Consider the following 25,039-nt stretch of genomic DNA (forward strand, 5'->3'; position numbering starts at 1 on the left):
CAATAGATAAAGCGATAAGTGAGAAAGAAATAGTGCACATTGCGAGGGCAATATTATATACAGGTACGAATAGTTTTAAGAATAAAAAAATAAAGAAATCAGGGATAAGAAAATCGTATTGGAAGCTTGGTTTTGGGGAGAACTGGCAGGAGGTTATTCCAATAAATATAAGTTGCAAACGAAGAATCGAATTTTAGCGAGCGAGAGTAATCTCCGCTTAGGTTCTATTTTATTGGTAAAGATTTGATTCTACCTAAAAAGAGCAAAACGATCTATCAAAATTACATCAAAAGATCTTATTGGAATTCTAGAAAAAGACGTTAACGTTGACGAAACTAGGCATAAAATATCACAAAAATAGTTAACCAACGCGGTATAGTAATTTGCAGTTTCTCTGCCAAGTACGTACGTATTTATGCAATTATCCTCGAGCTTTTATCATTTCGTCCTGCCTTTTCCCTTACGACACACAAGTATACATGTACATATACCTGTATATCGATGCGCGATAACGATAATGTATCAACTATATCGTGGATTAGAGTAGCGGTATCATAAAACTGTGGCGCGGTTCGTTTCGACGTTAGACGAGACTGAAAATATCAATCGTGGGATTTCTCGATATCGTAATCACGCTTGGATTCGACACATGATGCAATTCATATTTTTTATTCGTTATACATACTCGCTCGTGTTACTGAGAAAATATTATTTATGCAAACCATGAGTCGAAAACACGAGTTAATCGCTAATGACAAAACATTCTGTCAGTTTTACGACTATCTTTTCACGAGAACGATGCGAATCTATAGACAGAAGTTAGATAACTTAATTTCAGAAATACCGATTTATTGATCTTCTGGCTTATGAATATTCTTCGAAATCCCATCGAACTTCGATCAGTCAACGATATAATTTCAATCGTCACGTTTATTATGAGCTGATAAAATATTTATTAAGTCGATAATAGAGAATATTTACACCAGCAAATATCCATAATTTAGCAAATATAGTACAAAGTGTATAAAATATCTAGTAAAAGCAAGTAGCAAATATAATGGTACTTTAACTCGAGGACCTAAAAGGTTGATAAAAAAGTTATAGATATAATAACGCAACGTTGTAAATTTATAAAGCTAAAAATGTTATAAAATATAAAATTCTCGTAATGCTATAAAATTTCTATGAAAAATTCGCTTTGTCGATTGTACGAAACGATCGATACTACAACGACTCTACAAAATATCTGACATTTATATTAAGAAATCAAATAAAGCAGTATTCGCTGGCTCGAAAATATTCCACGAGCCACGGAACGTATTTAGAAATCCTACCGTCTCTTTGCACATCTCTCTATGTGGAAATTAATGGAATCCAGCTTGTCATTTATCACGGCAATTTCACGTCAAGGTGAAAAGCGAGAAAGTAAGGTTATCGTTCATTCTCCAAGGTCGTTTTACTCCGTAAACGTTTCGGCTCTTTCTCGGAATAATTTTTATCTCAAAAACATTCTAATTTACCTTATACTCATTGCGATAAAAAGCTTATTTAGCATTAAGGAGATAAATTTTCGGTATGTGCAACCGTGCGAAAATTGAAGAATATTTTGTAACATTTTTAAAGGCAATGGAACGTGGAACAACCCCTTTGACTCGTTCGATGAGAGCTGGTCTAAGTACGGCAATCGTAGATTGCTTTATCTGTTTCCTCCGATAACGCTCGAACAATGGCTGATAAAAAAAGGAGTAACAGAGGAAAATACCGTGGTTATTAAGAGAGGAAGCGCCTCTATTGAATTAGATCGCCCGTGTATTTTAAAATCGTGGAGATTAAGGGAAGCGTCGTCACGCTTTCGTATGAAAATAAATTGAATTAAAATAGGAGGAAAAATGGAGAAAAATCGAAGAACAAACCGATTTCATATTTTCAGATTTGCAATTTAAAGGTTGCTGAATATTCCACTTTCTAAATTGTTCGGATATTATCGATCCGATGAGTTTTTGACGACATATTTGCTTCCAACATTAACGAATCTTTAATACGTGGAAGCTAAAATATGAACGAAGACATTGTCGTATTATCGAATTCCTAAGCTTCGTGTTTTTCCAATTATCGTCGCACAATTTCAGAAAATATTTAACAAAAGTTCCAACTTCTTCAAATTCTTATCTATGGAGACTCGAAAGACTAAAACTTTTCGAATCGGAACACGTTGCCTGACAAATAGCACGTACACTTTTCACTTGTGATAAATCTATTAACCTCGATGATATTAATAAATGATTGTTATAAAAAATCCATGAATCTTCCACTGAAACGTTCGGTATGAAAATTAATATGTAAATATATACATCGATTAATCGAACAAATCATTCGATCACTGATGGTAAATCGAATGTGAACGACCGAGTGACTTTACTACTCACAGTGTCAAGTTTAAAAATGTCTTTTACAATATCTAATATCGAATAATGTCATAACCGCAATTATTTATAAAAAACGAAAGAGTGGCAAACGTCGAACCTAAGCAACAGTTATCTAAATAGACAGACACAGCTATCGTAACGTCCTTGCAAAAACGTTTACGGTTAACTATCGCCTATGTAATACGAGACGCCATTTTGCAAAAAAAAAAAAAAATCGAATATTTTTAGCAGGACGGAATATAGTAATACTCTTTTTAATGCAGAAAAAACGAAGAAGATATTAGTATAGTGGAAACGTACAATTCTATCTGAATTTTCAAGTGCTCGATCTTTGAAATTCTTCAATTTTTCATTTTTTCAAATGCTCTAATTTTCCATTTTCCAGGCCCGAAAATTACCACAGTTTCGAATCTTCGAATCTACGAACTTACAAATTCCCAACCTTTCCAAGCTTCGTAACATGAAAATTCCCACTTTTATAACTTTTCGGAGCTAAAACGTGGAGCTAAACCACGTGCTGTTACCGATTCCAAACACAAAATTACCATTTTCTTCGCTTCGAGAAACCAATTTTCATCCTATCTAATATTTACCATTTAAAGCACCAATTCGTATAAACTTCCCACTCGATATTTGTCGCTAAAAAGTTCGGCAAGAATGCGAAAACGAATAAACACGATCCACGAAACGAAAGGGAGCATTATCTTTTTCTGTTTCCAAAGGAGGAAACACGAAGATACCGGACTTTCGAGAAAAAGTCGATCCACGACATCTAGATCGTAGAAGGCAGCGAACATTAGAGGCCACGGTACGGTGAACTCCTCGTGAACAACCTTCATCCTTTCCAATTTGTTCCTACGGGTTGTACTGATGCGTGACAGCGATCAAGGAAGCGAGACTTGCGTAAAAAACGCGCGTACGGCCGACGGGAATGCTGAATGAACACGCTACATCTCAACGAAACGAGCCGGGACCGTTTTCCATTCCAGCCTCGGTTTCAGAAATTCAAGGAGACTCCGAGTTATGGTAGTATAGTAAATGGCTAAGGTATTTCGTTAGCGATTAGACCGCGGATTTTTATCCATACGTAGGAAATTTTAAAGTGTAAAAGTGCACAAAATGTACGTAATGCGTAAAAATATGAATACAAAATATCCAGAGTACAGTACTTGGTATAATATTCAGTGGATGAAGCAAATTCCTACGTACATAGTATACAATTCAATTTGTTTAATTATTACAGGTTTATGAAAATATGAATTTGCATTAAAATTCGCAGTCTAGTAATGATGATTGAGCGGTGTTGTAATATTCTGAATATCTAAGATATTTTAGTATGTAGTAGATAATTTAAAGATTAAAGTAAGCACATGATAATATCGTTAATGAGATTTGAGTATTTTCTATAGCTAAGTGAATTATTATTGAAGAAATATGATTTCATATACGTATGGAAAATGATTTTGTGCGTGCGAAACTGAGAACAATGAGTTGAGAACAACTACTGGAATATATTACAATATTCCACCTGGTTAAAATATTTCGGCAATAACGATTCTGGATCAGTAAATTCTAAGTTATGCTGATATCGTAAATGGTTGAAATATCTTGATAATAATATGATTAAAATATATTATTACGTATATTACGTATATATTAAACGTTTTGAGTTGAATCAATTATTCGAGAATTGTGAATTCTATCCTATTTCATTAACGAGGAGCACGATTTTAGATAAGGGAATCCTAAATTAGCGATACATATCGTTAAGAGTAAAAATTGATGGTTACATCGTAAGCGGTTAGAAATATTTTTCGTTGTAGGTGAATTATTAAGGAAGCGTGAGTGATCATTTTTTTGATATAATTTTAATAAAATAACACATGGAAAGTTAAAAAAACGAGTAAAGTAAAATTACTAATTTAATTAGATTTATCTCTTAATAATTTTATCTAAATTCAACTAGTAAATTCCGAAATATTAGATGTCACAGCGAAAACCGATTAATAAAGTCACAGCTACTTCGTAAAGTATACTAAAGATCAAGGCTACGTGCAAAAACATTTCCTTCTTTTCTTTTCTTTTTTCTTCTTTTTTTGCCAATGGACACATGTAGATAACGACGTAACGGAATTAATGGCAAAACATGGATTATGCACGGCCTGAATAAATAAACGATAACAAGTGGAGGATGTGCAACTTTATCGCTGGAACGATACCAGGAAATGCATTTTTTAATGATTCACGCTTCCCCTTCGACTTATATACACTTCTTAAGAATTATATAATTTGTCAATAAAATAGCTTGAACTTAAACGTACTAACTTAAAACGTACAGTTATAGAATACCAGTACGGATTTATACAAACGTTTATCAGTGAAATAAATCAATTTGTGAATGTCTATCTACAGAATTCGACTTTAGATTCATACAAAAAATTTGTATATTATAATTCCTAGAATTCTGTACACTATTATAGAATTAATCGTTATTAATTTATTTCCTGAGGTCGATCGACGTTGTATTAATATTTTATTACGTACGATATTACATAAACACGGAGACACATCATACTAAGAAAATTCTTATGATTCATGACATCATTTAAATCGTTAAAGCAAAGTCCGAAGATCCAATCTCCTGAAATATTATACGCTCCATAAAATTAAAGGATCGCTAAATAATCCAACAGATATCCATTTTTGAAACGTTGCAACTTCGTAAAAAAAAGAAATTAGCGATTTAGCGATCATTCGATTTCGCGGACGAGTGTATTAATTAATAAACATTATACGTGTCAGTGATACGATCTTGTTTTCTTTGTTCTTATCATCTTACGAGAGTATGATATCGGAATTCGATAGTGCATTTATTGTTAGTGTTACAAAACAATTTAAAACATGATAAATCGTGACGAACGTGTGGCATCGTCACGAAATATAAACGTTAGAAAGAGAGTGATTTCGTGGTATCGCGAGTGTAGCTTCCTTCTCAGCTACGTGTTTCCGCTCGTGAACTCGGTACACGGTTGCTTCCGGTTTGTGCACCAAAAGCCAGCGAACCACGACACTCCCAGTGGTGGTTGCCACTAACACGACGTTATGCTTCGTTCTATCGCGAGGCCTAATTAGATTAGATACTTAATCAACGGTCATTGTATAGGGAAGACACTGTTCTCAGAGTCTGGTAAACGTATGAAATCGAAATCGCTTCGATTTACGAGAATAAAATCACAAATCTATGAAAAGAAATAGCTAATAAAAATCATTTGGCGAAACGCTTTGACAAGGTATTAAATAATCATTATCTATATTCATTTTATACAGAGTGCTCGATACAGTGATCGATATTTTGTGCAACTTTTATTATATTTATATTATTTAGAGTTTCTTATAGACAAATATTTCCAAGTTTCGAAATAACTCGATTTCATAAATAAATAGAGGAAAAAAGAAAAGGAGATTTTGTGCCCTTTAATGTTATTTTATATTTTGCTTTACGATTCGATGCAATATTTAATCCTTACAACGCTATTTACTATTTTAGTCGCATAGCATTCAACGCGGATACTGAATATTTCATTTAATCTTGTCAGAGAGTTTTACTAGACGATTTTTTTTTAACAATCAATGTTTTCATAGATCTGTAGTTTTATTAACATAATAATAACACAGATAGTAAATATTTATGAAAATGGAAACAAAAACATTTTACTTTGTTACATACCGCATATCATTGACCGTTAACGAATCTAAACTATTATGTTCTACAGAATATATCCTTTGCAATATTTATAGAGTTGCACCGTTAATCGTCACAATGAGCATTCTATCAGAATGTGAGAAATACCTACTTCTACGCATTTCCTTCTTTAAAGCTTATCGTTTAACGATCGTTTTTTGAAAGCTACGTAAAGAAAAATTGGAACACGTTGATTTCATGAATAGATGTAAGCATTTTTAACTGGAATTATTATTTGCCTTTCTGATATATTTTTGCCCAAACCGCCGTGATTATCCCCACTATAGTTTTAATAAGAAATATCAATTTACAGATAGACGGTACATATTTCACACGAGTTGTGAAAACAAGATATTCCTATTACCATTCCAAAACATACATTTCCACAATATACCCATTAATCACAAGCAATTTCAGTAATTACTTTTAATTCCTCTTACACTACGTATATATTTACATCGTAGCAAACGTGTATTTCATAGAGGTCAAAAAATTAATTAACCAGTCGATCGTCAATTGTACCAATAAGCTTCGATATTTAGTGAAACTATCTCTGTCGCTATTTATATGATTAAGGCAATCATCCATACCGCATACTAATTTTTTAATAAGCGTATGTCTGCGACAATCGCCTCGTAGCTCTTATGTACATTCCCATAATCATTAATAACAATCGTTAACGCTAATAAAATTTAAACAATTTCTATATAACTCACGCCATTCCAAACAAACCATAAACTCGTAAAAATGTTCCATATAAAATGTTCAATTATCATTATTAATTTTTTCAGTCAGTACGTATATTTTATAAACTACTTAGAATAAGAAATTTTCCTGGCAGTAAATTTGAGAATCTTGCGAATAAAGAAGATGGTCAGACCAGCCAGCATTTCGCGATTCCTCGAACGAGGTCTCAACTTTGCTTTTTAAAAATTTCTTTCAGGCTAGTCGAGACCTAGTTCAGTCCCAATGGTGCTTTAAATATTATATCAGGGTGGAAGTGAACATCAGAAGTGTACGACGTTGAACTGGAGCACGACTTTCGAGGCGATTTTGTTGCCGCCATTGCTTCGGACCGTACGATCCGAGTCCTTGGCGACTCGTACCCTAGTTTTACCGCAATTTAGTACATGTGATACGTCCCACATCGTTTTAAATCGTCACGGACCAGCCGCTTGCACAACGATCGCGTTAAAAATAGCGATGTCAGAAAACGACACTGTAATTGGGAGAAATCAAAGAAACAATCTTTGATCCCGTGCAGACATAACAAATCGCCGGCACGTTAGGAGGAAGATCCCGACCAACGAGGCTGATTTATTCCAGAAAAAATTCTTCGAATCCTCACGCTTGTCACGAGTTCCAAGGAGAATTCCACTAGTCATATAGTTAACTATTATTTTTTTCTAAAAGGACCATTTGTGCTAGATACAAAGTCTGACGATGTGGCGATAAATTAGTCACGGTTCTCAACTTGGAATAATGATTTTCCTTTCACGCCTTTCGTGGAATGCTATGCGGCTCTTTGGATATATTATATTAAGAAAGAATACGTGCCACTATTATGTCTTAAAAACGATGATGTAGAAAAGAAAGTAACAGATGCTCGCTTCGGTCGTCGTTCGAAACATTAGAATTTATAAGTAACTTTTTGCAATATTCAAGCGAAATGAATTCCACAAACAGAATGATTCTACGGAATTCAAATAGGAGGAAGATAGTACTATTAGATTGCGTTTGAAATTCAAATGCATTAGTCGATGAAAGAAAAACATAATTATAATATGCACTACTAACTTATATTCCTCGTGCATTTAACGTCTTAACCGCATGCATTTTTATATAATATTAAGAATAAGATATAATAACAACGAACAATAACATTTAATAATATCAATTATCAACGATATTTAAAGATACGTTCATGAGATCAACTTCTCCTAGCGTTTTTCCCACATGCAGTGCCACAATCTCACCTTCAATGTCGCAGTGTATAAAAAGGACAAACGCAGACATAAAAAGTGATTGCAAGAAATAAACGCGCATATGGTCAAGGCGAAAAGCTTCGTATCGGCTCGGTTGCCAACCAAACCTTCTTCCTAACAAATCTCTGTCCGTAATAGAAATTGAAAGGCAATCTGTGCCTCCGCGATGGCTCGTCATATTTGGGGGAGGGGGTCAATCCCCTTTTACTCAATTACGTCATCTCTCAGACGGTACTGTAGAGGCGTATACTACTACGCTTTCCAGCGAACCGAGTCGTTAAACTTAACGGTGACCACCGCGGGGAAAACCTGCGTCTGTTGTTCCGCGCAACAAAGGAAAAGACGAGACGAAAAAACCGAGAATGGTCTGTTGGCGAAATTTAATTCATAGATAAATTCCAATGTAACTCGTACTTTATATATCAAACTTCAAAATCTCAAAATACAATAAATTCAGGAAAATTGTAGCTGCAATAGCCGGAGATGGCTTTGCATCGAGTAAGTCCAATAAATGTTCTTGATCCAAATTGATCGTTACGATAAATCCAGGCATTAATCTTCGGACAAGTTTTTATACAAGTAACAGGGAAACGATTCCTGACCTATATTAAATCAATTTACGATCGCTTGCTATGCCTTGCATTAACACGTAGAAAACAAAATTTAGACAAAATAAAGTACTTCGAATGACGGGGATTTAAATACATAAGATAAGGTCTTTGTATCAAATTCTTTCGATTTGGTTTTGCTTTCAAGTTTTTATCTCCAGTAATAATTACAAACAGAATGGCTTTCCTACGTTTGTAATACTTCAAGCTACAAAAAGACCCAAAAACCATATATTATCGTATTTATATATAAATTCTATAAACCGTATATCATAGAGAAAAAGAAAAGAATTAAATTAGAACTTTTCATAATAAAATTCGCTAAGTATACACCTGCTACTGTATATCTTCTTCGGTAGTAGTAATTAAACATTTTTTACTGCTTTTAATAGCTACTATATGCCTCTAAACTTCCGTTAGAACGATTCAAAACCCGTTCTTTCAACCAACTATGTATATATTATTTTATAAGAATCTATGTAAAAACAGACACTCGTTAACCCAGCGATCCAGAATTCGCAGACACGATCGGTTATTTTTACAGACATTTTTTACGACACCTTGTTCCATCGTTTCACCTAACGTTATCGCGATTTTTCTTTATTGCGTAACGAAAGACAAGAGGCAAATCTTTGTCTTTTCCGTCAGAGAGAACACGTAGATGGTGCACTGTTACGTACAGTGCACCACACTGACAGTATCTTCGTAATCGCTCTTAATTAAACTAAACTAAAGTCTTAGTATTAAAAAGATCTTTTGCTCGTTAAAAATGGAAAGAAACATAATTCGAGATAACAATGTGACACACTTTGGCTATTCGATATAACGTAATATACGAATACGTAAATTCTCGTTTACCTTTCATTAAAAAAAATATATATATATAACGAATTTGTTTTTCTTTGAGCCTGTATAATATTAAAAAATTTTAACTCTGTTGCAAATATTCCTTATAGTAACTCGTGCAAGTATTTGAACACTTACTATAAAAATAGTCACGTATGTCACGTATATACTCGACTGTCTGGTATAAGCGTGTTACATAAAACATTTTGAAATTTCATTAGCGCTGCATGAGACACGACTATCGCGATTATATTCGTAAAATTTCAATTCGATCTAAAATCGTATCGTACGCAGAAGTTGGAAAACGTTTACTGCAAATGTACATATTTGATGAAAAATTAGTATACAGCACGAATAGCTGATTTTAAACGTATGATAAGTGTTAAACATCGTCACACTGAGAATAAAGACTTACTGATACAATGTACAATCGACTGTTTCAATATTTCGATGATCTCTGAAAGATGTGCGCTTGCATTAGCATTGACCACAAAAAGTATTTACACTTTGCCTTCTTCCGAATGAAATATATTTTGATCGCGTTCTACGTACATTTCATTTTCATAGAATTAAATTTTTATACTCATACTCTTAAATAATACGAAATTTAATATACTTGAAGCCAATTGATCAATATATGATACACGCAATAACGAATAGCAATAATATTCAAATACTTCTCGTAACTACCGTATAGGATTATGATAAACTATAGCTTGGTTCTTGATGGGTTAACAAATTAAAAATCATTTACTACGATAGCAAATTCACGCATAACCATGTCGTTAATAAAGATTCCATGCTCGAAGGAGCATGATCGTTAAGGAAGGTTGGTAGTAAGGAGGCACCAGGTCAAGTGGAAAGGAAATTATGCGATGAATATTCGATAAGAAGGTAAATTTCATCGGATCCTGTCAAAGAGTAATTAGCAAACGATAATATAATTGGTCGGTGAGGGAAGAAGAGGCGTCGAGAAGGCGGTCAGTGACTAATATAGCTGTAAACACGATGCAAATGACGTAACCATGCGAATCAGGATGGATTGTATTGGACAAATAAACGTTCGTGTAAATATTAACTCGACGATTACCGCACATTCCCTGATTTAATTCTCTCGATTTTGAAATATTTTCTGAATGGATTTGGAAATTGGAAACGGTGACAATTATGAATGAGGCTTTAAATTTATGACGTAAATAAATTTCTGTCTACCGTTTTCTGTTGCAAATTGTTGTTGTCCATATAATACCCAATTCTTTATTTTCGATCAACATTTTACTGTTATAGCGCTTGTTCGTGATAAATATGAATCGATAGTGTGGTAAACTCGTGGCATAAATTTCAGCTTCTTTCGAACATTCTCCTGTCCCGAACTCTTTTTTTAAGTAGATCAACGTTCAATGTTCAATGTTCCATCTACCTGGAATTGAAACTCCTTCGCTGAAATCTATACGTAAGTCATAATTTTATCAAAAATATCGGTAGTTTATATAATTATAAATTTTTAAAATAACGATAAAATGTTTAACGACGTAATCGAAATGTAATTCTTTCGCTTCCCCCGGCACTGAAAAATGTAAATGTGGGAGCGTAAGGTGCGACAAGCTGTTTATACAGGTGAATAAACTGACACTAATATGTGCAGCCTTTTACACTCCAACATTAAACATTTCTCGTTGAACGATATTATAAAATGAATACTCGATGTAGATTTAAAAATATTTTTATCATCATGTGTACGAAGAGTAACCGAACCGTAACGAAACAGCTCTTCTTTTCCTCCGTGGAAACTTGAGTTTCGTAAAATAATTACGACGAGATATTCCATTACAATTACGTAAGTTCCACTCTTGAAGGTAAAAATAGCCGGTATAAATTAATTAAGAAGCTAAACAGTTGCCGAGTTGAAACATAATATTAAAACGCTTATTGGATGGGTCTTAAACGATTTACAGGGCTTTAAATGTCAGGTTTAATTAAGAAGCGTCTAATATCGGAAAATAATTGAAAAGTTTGAAAGGCCGCAAATTCAAAAAGTTGAATATTTGAATAATTCGAAAATCGTAGAATTAAAACTTTCGCGATTTCACAAAATTTGATCGAAGGCATCAAAATTTTCAAGTCCTAACTTTTCGGAATTTGAATATTCATAAATTTCAATATTCCGATATTCTTATATTTCAAAACTTTTTAATTCTAAAATCCTACAGTTTTTAAATTGCGACATTAGGGAGTATGAAAATTTAAATACTGAAGAATTCCAAGTTTTGAGAATTAAATTAAAGAATTTGGAAATTCGCAATCTTTACCTAATACAAAATAACTGGACGTTCAAATAACCATCGCAAAGAGTCAATATCATCCACTTTAATTTCCTCAATTGAAATTAGCCAACATACTTTGCCACGGATAACCTAACCCAACGACTTCCTCTTCTAAAACGTCCATTACGCCCAACGAATCAATACCAAAGATACTTGCGACCGCCTCCAGAAAACGTAAGAAGTGAAATACCTCGATTCAATCTCTATTGTTCATCTACAGGAACCGCGGCAAACTAATTACACGTTAACAAGCTTTGGCAATGCAATCTGTCAGCAGAAGCAGGAAGCAGAAATACGAAACAGGCGTCTTACCTATTTTTCTTCGACATTCGTTTCCTCTCGTTCGTTTACCTATCGAAAACTTTCTCGTATCGCGAGGATTCAACGCGTGAGAGAAATGGACTATATCCATCCTCGTGCGAGTACAGGTAACGTTCCTGGCACACATACTTTGCAAACACGGTTTTCGTACGAGAAGTATAAGAATTTTTGGTAGAACAATGTCGGAAAATTAAAGGGAAACTGCGATGTACAATAAAGCGAACTTAGTAGGAGGACGATCTTCCAAACCTAATTGTGATATACGATTTATTGACGAAAAAATATCGGTCACCAGGGCTGCCCTGTTATCAAATGAAAGAAAATCAGGACATTTTTGTATATGGCAGTGAAGACGAAAATTGGCTAACTTTAAAGTTTATACGAATTTTCTTTCATCTTCGATACAGTACAACCCCCTGCGTTCGAACCTCTATTACATAAATATATTAAAAGTTAGATTTCATTGTATCTATTATTGTATCTATTATTTTGTATCTATTATTTTGTTGGTATTCGTCAAATAATATTTTATTGTCGTATAATCTACTCTACGTATAATACGGTACAGATTTTCGCTCTATAAGGTTGTTAGATACCTGTGTATAAATTGTATACCCGTTATGCACGCAAATTATGAATAACAATCAGAAGCAATAGAGAGAAAATGAGGCAAAATAAACGACGATGTACTTACCGGTTCGGAGAGATAGGACTCCCACAGTTCCCTGAGATCGCTGCTTCCCACGTCGTAGAATTCCATGATCCTAAGCTTGCTCGATCGTTCCTAGTGTCGTGCCGTTGCCAGTCAATGAATTGCCGTATAGTCTGCCCATGGAGGATAAAGAATATCAGAAGAATACGGACACGATCTCTCCTCGAGGATTCATTGTCTTCCAAGGATACCGGCAGACCGACACTTTCTGAAGGCAAAACGTTCGAGAAGGTTGAACGATCGGTGTACAGTAGCATTCAAAAATATTTACATGCTTTATCTTACTTTTGATCTGATATCATTTAATTAGATAGTTTAATTGAACTACTATCTTTAATTGGAGAAAATAAATTTCTTATACAGAACGTTTTAGCGATCGTGACACGATTATCGAGGAAACGATTCCACGCGAAAAAATAAGTAAAAAATGTAGAATAATAATTGTTTATTTTATTGAATAGAACTTTCTATTTGTATTAGGCATTCTTTTTTAATAAGAAGTTTCTCGGAAACGATTATTCTATATTTATTTTTTTACGTATGCCTTCCTCTTATATAAAGTCACAGCCTTGCCAATAGTTTACACGATTACCAAGGCGCTCTATATAAATTGGTTATCCTGCGCAGAATTCAGGTAGCCGAAGTCCTGCTGTAGAATATTGCGACGCGAAGCAGTAGGAAAGTGAACATTTCGGAATTCTCACTTCTTGTACAGTCTGTTCTATCACATGAGAAACTCTTTATCTTTGGATTGTTTGACTTTTGATTTCTAAACTGTGACTCAGATTCTTTTAGACTGATGGAAAGATTATGATAGACGGTTACCTCAAGTTGATGAGATAAATATATAGAAATAAATATTTTATAACTTTAAAATACTATTACGATATAGTAAACCACTAAATCTTTCCGAAACTAATTCGATAATACGTCTTAAATCATTTTTCTAATATTGCTGGAACCGATAGGAATACAGAATTCTATTGAAAATGGGACTGCATTTCTCGTTTGAAAAATTATTTTACAGTTTTGCTTTATTAGATTTCCCATAAATACAAGCATTCGCGGTCTATTTATAAGCGTGTTTCTGTGATTGGCGTTATCTTGTCTTCCGCATAATCAATATAGAATGATCGAACTATATTCGATCCCAATTAAGTATGGCAAGTACCATTGGTAATTTCGAACGGTCGTTAATTTTATTCCTACGTTTTCCTCTTTTTTCCTTTACCTCTATATAGGTCAATGACAACGCGAAGAATTTCTACGCTAGCAAACTAATGCTAGTTTTAAAATAATGATAGTAGCTGGGAAAAATATTTGAACACTTAGCATAGAAAACTTACACTCGAAATTTTATATTTCATTGAATTTCGTTTTGTAATGAAGCGTGAAAATGTTTCGTATAATATATAATATATTCGTAAAATGTTTCTACAAATGTTCGAATATTTTCGTCAGCAGTTGCATATATTATAAATTCGAGTAGAAATAATTATATTTTTATAGCGACGTCGAAGAAAAATCAGAGAAATTGAACGAACTATTGTTTTCACTCGTGTCTCTATGACATGGAGAAGTGCAAATCGGTTGAATGTGAATCGTAACGTTTGCGAACACGATTTGATATTTAATATATTCTATTATTCTATCAGTGCAACACGATGCAACGACTGTACCAGAGCTTGTATACTGTAACGAGATCAATGGACCTGTCTGTATGAGTTAAGTACATATGTATATATGTATAGTGTTCTCGCGGAGGGAAGGAGAATCGAACGCGTTGCGAAATGAACTGCGATGCGTTCGCTTGGAAAACAATGGAGAATTTCTTCAAAGACAAAAGAGTATCTTTGCTTTACTTTTAAAAGAGACTCGTGGAAGCTTCATTTATATATTTATTTCGAAATTTTGATTTCGATCTTGATTTCGATTTTTTAAACCTTCTTTTACCTCTCTTTTAGTCCTTCTAGCCTTCGTGATACTAATTGTCGGTTATCACATTACAAATTCGTAATTGCAGTCGTTAACAGGGTTAAGTATCGAGTTAAGTATATCGTTCTACCGAATAAAAGAGGCATGAGAACGAAAGGAATTACGGCCATGGTTGTAAAAGAAAGAAGGAAGGAAATTTCCATAGAGTTCCCACTGTAGTTCCTTTGACTCATATTCTACACAGAGTACTGTTACTCAAAATCCTGTTGAGCGATAATTTTCAATTTTAGTCAACGCTAATCAGTTTTCTTTCGTATAAGAGTCATAGTATAGCGATGCAAATACGGTAAAAATGTATCATTCCGCATATTCTCAATTAACTATTTCATTGAAATTTTATTAATGTCATCTATGTAATATATATTCATTCATATATATTCATTATGAAGATGAAAATGTAAAAAATAAATTATCTGCAATTTAACAAAACTAACGACACAACAGAGGAAAGAAGAAGCCATGAAAACAATCACGCTCAAAATTACACTATCGACAACAATCTAGATTTCACGAAGAAGAAGAGTTTCCAGGAAATGAAACAAAATTTCCGAACGGTAAACTCCCAACGAGTGCTCGCTGTGGCATAGCGCGCTATGTTTACACAATTCCGACAATTATCAGCAGCTGCGGGTACATTAGCGAGGTCTGTTGTTCTTCCTTAGCACACGTTACTAAATGTGCGTTAAAAAAAACGATCGTATAACAAACTTTTAAACGGTATGTATGTTGGACTCTTCTTCGATCGTTCAACCGATCCGCCTTACTTTATCTCTGTCCCGCCAATAAATTTGAAACCAATCATCAGCCTCGTATTAATCGTGTCCGACCTTTTACTCAACTGGGAAGAGTTCCACATGATCACCGATATCAAACAGAACCGGTATATTTCAAGGAAACACAGTTGAACATAAAAACAGGTTCGCGAAACTTTAACGTGAAAATGTATCGAGCGATGGCTCGTAACTAGAACAGTCCAAATTTCGGTCTTTTCATATAGTGGGATTCACCCTAGTAATCGCAACATAGTGGAATCGTTAATATGCAACAAAAATACAAAAAAATATCTGTTTATATAAAAAAAAGTTACAGTAAATAAGAATTCATATGTTATAGTTAATTTGCGTTACGAATATTATTGGCTATGAAAACATTTTTTGGTTATCACTAAATGCCGTCGATAACGAACATTTTTTTTTGTCACTTCCGACCATCGTAGCTTTTCATTCGCATTATCGATAATTAGTATCTCTCTAAAAGGAAAGGAACCAGAGTTGAACTTTAACAATTACCGCAATATAATGGTTATTTCATTTAAAATATTTAACATGTATTATTTTACTCCTGTAAAAAAGGCAAACATGGACATAAGTGGTTTTCGCTATGTACCTTTTAATTATTTTAACGAAAATAATTTATTGAACAGGTACTTACGTGTTATGTACATATGTACGTATCTTTGATCGATAGCAGGATCGAGATAACGAGCGGTAACATTTTTTCCGGAACACGAGCGTAGAGTATGATAGATACACCTTTGATTATCGTTTGAACGAAATACTATGTCGTTAAATTTTTTACTCGCATTTTTATAACTACGAGGCAAACATAAAATCCTCATTTCTTTGGAGATTGAAACGATTCGAAACATTTAGTAAAGATTATACATTTTTGAATGTTATTGATTTTCTTCTAACAGAAAGTTCATACAATTTTTCTACTCCAACTTACACGATGGTTAATTGAAATGATAACAAAGTTTCGAGAATTAAACTTAGCCGCTCGAAGTTGTACATTTGCTAATTTTCATAACTTTCTAAGTAATCTTTATGTTTACTAATAACTAGTAATTTTTTCTGCCGAAAGCTGATAGTTCTACAAACGTTCAGAACACTACCCATTACTATTTTTATTGAAAAACTCTTAGATACTTATTTAGTCTTTTACAAATAACTGAAAAACGAAAGCAATAAATAGTATTCAATTTGTAATAAATATAAACAGGTGTTCTAATACTATTGATACGTTAATGTATGTAAGTAGACGATTAAAAAATTATATAGTATGTATACATATGCAGAAAATTAACAAATGAAAGTATATATGTATCTAGAGGGTTAAAAAGTATATGTATATAATACATACGTAACTATCAATTCATATGATGTTATAGGAGGTTTATTAACGTTTAATAGCTATCCGTCTGCTACTCTCGTCTGATGAAAAGGTCATGCTCGAAGTAGAATTTGTATCATGATGAAATTGTCGCGTTTCGTTTTACGATATTGCAAAACAGATTGGCATATACGTGAGAGATTCGACTGCCTCTTTGTATACAAATATTTGAGCAACATACGAGATAACGTTTTGAAAAAAGCATCGGCAACTGTTTTATCAACGTTAACGCAATGCCGGTTGTGTGAACCGCCCTTCAACGCGATACAATGCTTTTAAACCGAATCAAACGCTCCCCTCCTACCCGCATTCAGCTTCCACATAACGCACCCGGTATTATCATTAACGTTTAGTTTCACATTCCCATTAAACACCACCATGTCGCACTCTCTATCCTCTCGTGAACTCTATTTCCATTATAACCGTCCTTAACATGAGAAAATATTTCAAAGACATTAACACATGGCCGACCGTGCGAATTGGGAATAACACTTTTAAACTCAAGCACACATAAAACACACAACGCCCAAACAATAAAATAACGATCGTTTTATAACTCGTATAACTTTCACAAAATGCATGAAAATAAAAATATGTTTTAAAATTTAATATTCAATCGAAGTATGGTGATGTTTAAAACAGAAATTTTATAATTTGACAACACGAAATTGGCAAACATATCGATTATATCCTTTTTTTTAACACTAAAGAGATTCAACTAAGGTTATGTTTGTTTTTAAAAATAATTAACTAACAAAAGATAAATTGAACAAGACATACATACGTTTCTTCCGTCATTTCAATGAAAAATGACTATCAGCATCATATTTTATTCTGAACTATATTGTTACAAATGTTAAAAATGTATCTAAACATATATTATATCGGCACAAAACGTACGCGATATATGTATCACTAAGTAAAATGAACAAATCTCTCCAATTGGCCTTACAACAATATATTCTAAAATCGATAAATTGTCTATATGTTAACATACATAAACTCTGTTCAGCTAGTGCCATAAATAGAACGCAATTGGAAAAATAAATACGAAAGTATTAAATGAAGATAGAGTTACAGCTGGATTGGCGCGACAAGTGGTTGTTCAGACTGATACACAAACAAATTCGACGAAAATAGTACAATCGTCCTTAGTTGTGAGTAATTTCTACACAAATCGTCAAGAGGATTACCCCTTCGCCTACTAATACACCCACTCGATGCAATCGAAATGCACCAGATGGAACGAAGTACCGGCTCAATGTGACCGACTTGCACGCGCGTACACGTGCACTCAATTACAAGTATATTTGTATCTCGATAAACAATCCATTTGCAGAAGATATATAACATACGAGCTAATACTTACCGAAGAAAAGCTGGAGAACCGCGAATTCCCGTTGGTACAAGGAAAAATCACCCCGATGGAACGAGTAAAATTACACAAATATCTTGAGCGTAACAGAAAGGCCACAGCACTGATCGAACGGAACCCGCACTGTACCATACGATGCACTGTTCGCAACCAAGGCGCCAATGAACATGCAGGAAATCGGGACAGCGGGATCGATAGCCAACACCCGTACACCTATGAACGTATCGGGCCACCAATAGGTTACACGAAAGCAAGCTCTTCGCCGTAAGCTCGCCGCCAAACACGGATGACCTGACCTTCGATCGGTAAAGTCGACTTTCGTATAAACCAAAGACGGAACGATACACGCGCGTTCACGTTCTCCGCGTAAATGCGCGATCGGTCGCACGTGCTGCCCGGCCGAACCCTCGCTTGTTCTGTTCGTTAACCAATCAACGCGGACCACCTGTTAGCAGCGTACTGAACTCTCGTAGCACGCCGCACAGAGAACGATGCGCGCGCAACCGTTCCTTTTCCCGCTCCGTCATGGCGGCCAGTAGTTTGAAATCGGGTTCCACCGGCTTACGTGCGTCGCGATAATGTTTGATAATTGTGCTTTGCGTGTGCAGTGTGGTTTGGGTCAGATTCGAAACGATTCATTCGGCAGTGGAAAATTGTGTGGAGTGTTGAGTGTTTGGGAAGTGACTAAAGGAAGAAAATTTTTGGAAAGGGATGGATTGATGGAATGGCGGATAAGATCTCCTTGGACAATACTGCACCATATTTTGATAGAATTATTACAGAACAGGGATATTTCGAGCATATTCCAGTAACTGTAAGTATATTGTTATATCTTTAAGATTAACGAGACTCGAGTATCGTGATATGTAATGTAACATTTCGAAAAGTTAAGACACGGGTAGTGAAGTATCCGATCGTATTAACCTAATAAACAATGCTTAATTTTCCGGTTAATGTTTATTATCGGGAACCTGTTTAGTGGTGTATTATTAAAATTCTATTTAAAATGTAGTTAGTGATTGCAATTTATGTTGTAAAAATACTCGTATTCACGCTGGTATCGACTTCAACATGGATCCCAATGTGACGTTCACGCACATGGCGGGAACATTTAAAAATTCAAAAGTTGCAATACACCAAAATTTACCAAGTACAACAAACAAAATTTAAGTTTCCGTTGAATGTCTAAATACTCAAATTGAAACTATGAATTTAAGAAAATATTTTTATAAAAACAAAATGAATTTATATATATAGTAATAAATTCATGTGTATTTAATTTAGGTTAATGAAAATAGTATTATTTTTCGGAGGATATACTTACATTTATTAACAAATTCTTTACACATTTAGGATGTTGAATTCGAGTTGTATACATATTTCATAATATAAACAATAATATAGATGTTTTTCACAGCTTAATATTTAATATGTAACATGCAAACATAAAACAAAATAAGATATAAAAATATACATTTTATTAGATTTATAATATTCTGTGTAAAGATAAAATATAAGTTTAATAAAAATAAGATATCGACATTTCACTGGTTAGGAAAATTCCAATAACGTTCTCAATTATTTTGAAATAAGACCTTCTATATTAATATAGCTTAGATAGTAATCTAGATGCAAAAATTATTACCCGTACGATTCTTTTTTTATTTCCATACACGTACAAGAATTTTCAATATTCACTACAGCATAGTCTGAAGGAACGAAAAAACAATTCTGAGTGATTGATTTGTATTACATTGCTTAATAATAGAGTAACATCTTCGTAATATTGTGATAAGTGTATGCAATATCGCTATGGATATTAAAATTTCTTTACAAACAGAACTTACAGGAATTATTGAATTTAGATAAATGCCTTTGTTATCCGACAAGTTAAGTTAATTATACAATGAGTGTCTACAAAAATAATTCTCTTCACTACGAGGTAGATTCTGACAAGCATGTTCTTTATTCGAATATCAATTGTACATCATGCTACTATTGTGCCCACGCCAGTAGAAAAATTATATTCTTACCGATCATAATTTATCTTGTTCTAACCTCCATATTTATACTTTTTATCAGGTACAATACAAGGCTGAACAAAATATGATTATGTAATCTTTTTTCATTTTTTTTTTTTTTTGGCAAAAGAGATACTATTTTAGATTTTACTCCACTTCTGCCTCTTTATCTTTTTTTTTTCGTTTGTTCATTTCAATTATATGAACGTAGATTTCGTTATAAGCATTATAAAACATTGTAAATAGGATGTCTTTGAACAAAAACAGAACAAACACAAACATATTGTGCAACAAACATTTACATAAGATGTTAATATATACACCTTTCCTTCGAGTAACGTTATATATGTATGTATATAAAGAATTCAACAACAATCTGCCTCAAACGATTGATAAGAAAAAAATAAGAGATGAATTAAATATAACAATACAATTTGAAATCATTCATTGCATTAATAGTCGTAGTGATATAGATTTATAAATAAATGAAAATGATGCAGCGCTTTCTTCTCTTATATGACAAAATATATATATATATATATATATATATATATATATATATATATATAAAGGCAAAAATTATGATAGAAATGAAAAATTTTATGCGATACCCGCCGCATAACGATCATTCGAAACAAGTAGAAGAAACGCTTTTTAGAATTCTTTTTTCAAAGCGGACCTCAATAACGCACTGCGCATCGATGTTACGAGTTTTTCAAGTTCCTCAACCTTCATCTTCAATATCCTATTGTCCCGTTCCAATTCGACCGCTTTCTTCGCCATCTCAGTTTCTTTCGCTTTTTTATTCATACGTGACTTTCGCGAAGCTTCGTTGTTCTTCTCCCTGGACTCTCGATAATGCAAAACAGACGTTCGATCGTCCGAGTCTGACTCTATGTAACGTTTTCGCTCTATTCTCTCCCGTCGCGCTCGACTATAAGGTTTCTCTATTTTGTTGCTAACTGATATCCTCGTACGTTCCGCCCTCCTCGTTGATACTACTGGTGCGTCTGAAGAAGACGAAGTTATCGTTGACGATGGTGTTCGATTTCTTGTGCACTCTGGGACGATAGTCTCGTTCTTCTCCGTTTTCACTTTCACGCTAGTTTGTGGAATCGTTGTGGATAATTTAGAGGGTGACCATGATTTCGATGCTACTGAAGAATCTGTTGAAACGCTACCTTCCGGAGAATGCATTTCATCCTACAAAGCCGTATACGATATTTTATTGAACATTGTTTTACTTAGTCAGTGTTACTTTTTTACTTATATGATGTTAACTTTTTTTGGATTTGAATTACACCTGTCAACTTACATCGCAAAGGTACGACAATAAATCGAACGTATCCGATCCAGTGGTTTCCACTGTTCGTAATACATCCCATGTTTCACGTTGATTCTCGGTGGAATCGAATGAAGTCGGGCAAGCATCATTCAAATCAATTTCCTCTATATGATATCTGGATTGGAATGGTGCACTAACATCTGTATTATTCTGTTTGCTTGTATTTACATTAGTTGATCCTTTTGATATTTTTAACCACAAGTTGGATGTGTTTGATTCTGTTGGACTATTTTTCCTCTCGTATTTGCTAGTTACATTTGATGTAGATTGCAGGCTGTGACAACTGTCGTTTAAATGTTCGGTTGTCTCCGCGGTACTCATTTTCACGTTCCACTTTTCTTCATCTGTTACACTCATCAAATCTTTCAATACCCCCTCTTCTGAAGACAAAACACTGTTACCCTCGTATTTCGTACCTATAAATTGCAATGTCAGAATGAAAGGTAACATATATTTCTTTCTTAATGCAGATATTCATGTAATAGATAGATACTGACCTGATAGTTTAAAAGTAGGTGATTCACCTGCATGAAAATCGCATTGACCCTGGAATGGATCCATGTAACCGCTTAAATCTTGAAAGTTCTCCTCCCATATGGAGGATGCTTCTTTCTCGGATTCTTTTGTTACATTCGTTTTTGGCTGTGGGAACACCCATGGCTCGTTCAACAATTCTGTCTCCATGGTCGGTGTTAACAAAGGAACTGTATCCATTTGTGAAGGCTCTTCCTCTGGTGGCCACGATCTCACGCCACGAGAAGCAAATGACAGGCACGGCTGACGATTGCATGGCTTTGTTACCTAGAATATAATTTCTTTAAAACTTTATTACCACCACTTGGTTCTTCAATGGAATCTTGTTAACACCTAAGAGGACACATACGTTAAACACGCCTCCTTTCTCAAATGAAATGTTGCTGGCTGTTGGGTGTTCGTAAACAGGAGGGATTTTGGATACCTATGAAAAAGATCAATATTTTCACATTTACGATACATTAGGACTTCCCATACAATGGAATTATGACTCTATCAGATAGAAAAATGATACATTGAATACCTTTCTAATATTAGAACAATCTCCAAATGATTTTGCTTTTTATGCTACAAAATATACGTCATCTAAATCATATAAAACAGGCAGTACATTCTGATACCAAATTTATGAATACATAGATAAAAAATATCAACAATTCCATCTATAAAACGTGATTACAAACCAACAAGGATCTAATTTATCAAGATAACAGAGTTAATATTTTGCTGAAAAGATAATATTTCCTATGTGTTAAGGGAATCATACGAAATGTATTAAACACAACATTGGGTCTTAATTCACTGTGCAATCGGCAGACAGAATTTATTGAAAACACAGTTAGACATTTAAACCAAGATCTTTAAACCAGGTATACCATATTCGGGCAGGTCTGTTGGCAAAAAAATCAAAGAAGTTTAGTAGTTTAATATAATGTACAAAAACAAAACATATGAAAATATAAAATACACATTATATATATACGTAACTACAACTAAACGTTTCTTTACTGCAATATAATTCGATGACTAAGTATAATAAAAGTATACACATTTCTAAAGTCAATGGAGACATAGAGAATACTCTTGCTATCATTGTTTACATGCCACACGCACACAAACGTTTATGTACATGTAAAACATGCATGTGCGATCTGATTTTTGATTTTTCAATGATTACATACTTATTAAACCACGGAGTAAACGTTTAGTGTACTGTTATTCGCGCAATATCGGAGCAAAGAGTGCGATTCGATAATCGTACATTTTCAAACGCGTTCCGACATCAAGCCAATCGCGTTTCATTTGTAGGCAACAGTCAATTTTTATCGTCGAGTCGCTTTGATATTTGATACGTTGCTTATCGAATAGAAAAGAGATGGAAAAATATTGATAGGCATGAACATTGATAATTATCAATTATTTTATATAATTCTATGAAACTACAAGAACTATAATCGATAACTTGTAATATAGTATATAATATATATACATACAATGTAATAACATAGCCTTAAACTTCGAATAACTTTTTATTATTATTATTTTTATTAAGCATTTGTTCATTGAAAAAATATGCTCAATTGAAAATTATGAAGTAACTAACGTAACAACAGATAAAATATACAATATCGTATCTAAGAAAAGCCGAAATTTTCCAATTTTTACGAGGAATACTAAATAACATTTGTTAGTTTTGATATGAACAATATCATGTATTACTATAGATTGTCAATACTTGAATTGTGTATCAAGATACACATATATAGAATGAGAAAATAAAAATACCAAGATTATCGATTGCCATAAAAAAGGCGTCGATAAGAATCGATATGCCGTCGTTGTTTTTCTACCTCTAGGACACGCAGGGAAAGGAAACTTCCATTCTACGTTGCTAATACTAATCTCGTTACGTAACAGGCAGTCTCGACGCATGTGACTAAATTTTCGCAAACCGGCTCACGTTACGGCATTATTCGTTTGTACTACGTTGCGGTGCGAAAAGCGAATTTGCGCAGAAAATGATCGAAATCAGTCGCGTGATACACACGAGATATACAATGACTCGGGACCTTTCTGGAATACTATATTTTGCACAACAGCTAGGACGTATATAGGCGAGCGCTACGTCGTCCGATCGATTCGCACTGTTTGCTACATAGTTGCGGCGTAATTTCGTGTACTGCCAGTTCAATAAATGACAAAATTAGCTCGATCTATGGTTATATAATACAGATAGACACGGCAGCCAGATCTAACGTATAGGCAGAACACGATAAGTTGAAATATATCACTCACCCTCCTTGAAACAATAGGTGTTGTACCTTCCACTTGGAACGCGAGAACTATTTTATGTACCGACAATTCTAATTTCTTTGTGGAATACGTGTTAATTCGAGAATTCAAACGATTTCGTACGCAACTCGAGCACTGATCCTTCGCACTGACACACCTCTCCGAATCTTCTTCGCGGAATGCGAGCTGGAACGTCGGTAGTGCGGGATTAAACACGTCACGGTACCAACGCGCCGCGGATCCGGTGTCTGGTTGAACGTCAGATGCTAGAGCACGTCACTTTCGACCAATCTGAGCGTAGATGAGCACACTAACGACCAATCGTTGCAAAGAAACGCTGC

General features: G+C 34.2%; 2 protein-coding genes across 5 annotated transcripts in view; both read right to left on the reverse strand.

Annotated features, from left to right (window-relative positions):
• Window positions 1–18,897, reverse strand: part of LOC100747330 (cyclic AMP-responsive element-binding protein 3-like protein 2) — a 48,193-nt gene extending 29,296 nt beyond the window's left edge. For both annotated transcript variants that reach the window (XR_004461822.1, XM_003489911.4), the window contains exons 1-2: window positions 18,501–18,897; window positions 12,947–13,172 (exon numbers count right to left, since the gene is read on the reverse strand). Coding sequence is in view for 1 of the 2 variants with exons in the window: in XM_003489911.4 (XP_003489959.1) it covers window positions 12,947–13,012 (66 nt within the window). In the remaining variant the exon portion in view is untranslated. The remainder of the gene's footprint in view (window positions 1–12,946; window positions 13,173–18,500) is intronic.
• Window positions 18,898–20,626: 1,729 nt separating this feature from the next.
• LOC100747451 lies at window positions 20,627–24,968 on the reverse strand. Of its 3 annotated transcripts, XM_003489912.4 has the most exons (6): window positions 24,702–24,968; window positions 23,282–23,296; window positions 22,756–22,830; window positions 22,370–22,673; window positions 21,843–22,288; window positions 20,627–21,730 (listed from the first exon to the last, which is right to left on the reverse strand). In XM_003489912.4, exons 2-6 carry the CDS (start codon window positions 23,282–23,284, stop codon window positions 21,182–21,184), a joined length of 1,377 nt encoding a protein of 458 aa, XP_003489960.2. In that variant the 5' UTR covers window positions 23,285–23,296; window positions 24,702–24,968; the 3' UTR covers window positions 20,627–21,181. The 3 variants fall into 3 exon arrangements, with proteins under 3 accessions (XP_003489960.2, XP_033176871.1, XP_024223773.1); XM_033320980.1 differs by lacking the exons at window positions 23,282–23,296; window positions 24,702–24,968 and adding an exon at window positions 24,192–24,437; XM_024368005.2 differs by lacking the exons at window positions 23,282–23,296; window positions 24,702–24,968 and adding an exon at window positions 23,588–23,815.
• Window positions 24,969–25,039: the final 71 nt, after the last annotated feature.

This window comes from Bombus impatiens, unplaced genomic scaffold (assembly GCF_000188095.3).
Source record: "Bombus impatiens unplaced genomic scaffold, BIMP_2.2 scf_0382, whole genome shotgun sequence".
In the NCBI taxonomy this organism is placed as follows: domain Eukaryota; kingdom Metazoa; phylum Arthropoda; class Insecta; order Hymenoptera; family Apidae; genus Bombus; species Bombus impatiens.

What these genes read in the sequence shown, in the direction of transcription:
- LOC100747451 (XM_033320980.1), bottom strand. Translation starts at nt 24,338, where the DNA reads ATGCGTCGAGACTGCCTGTTACGTAACGAGATTAGTATTAGCAACGTA. An exon ending in TATGGCAATCGATAATCTTG is followed by an intron (nt 22,831 to 24,191) that starts GTATTTTTATTT and finishes TCTTTTTCATAG; the next exon opens with GTATCCAAAATCCCTCCTGT. An exon ending in AGAAAGGAGGCGTGTTTAAC is followed by an intron (nt 22,674 to 22,755) that starts GTATGTGTCCTC and finishes ATTATATTCTAG; the next exon opens with GTAACAAAGCCATGCAATCG.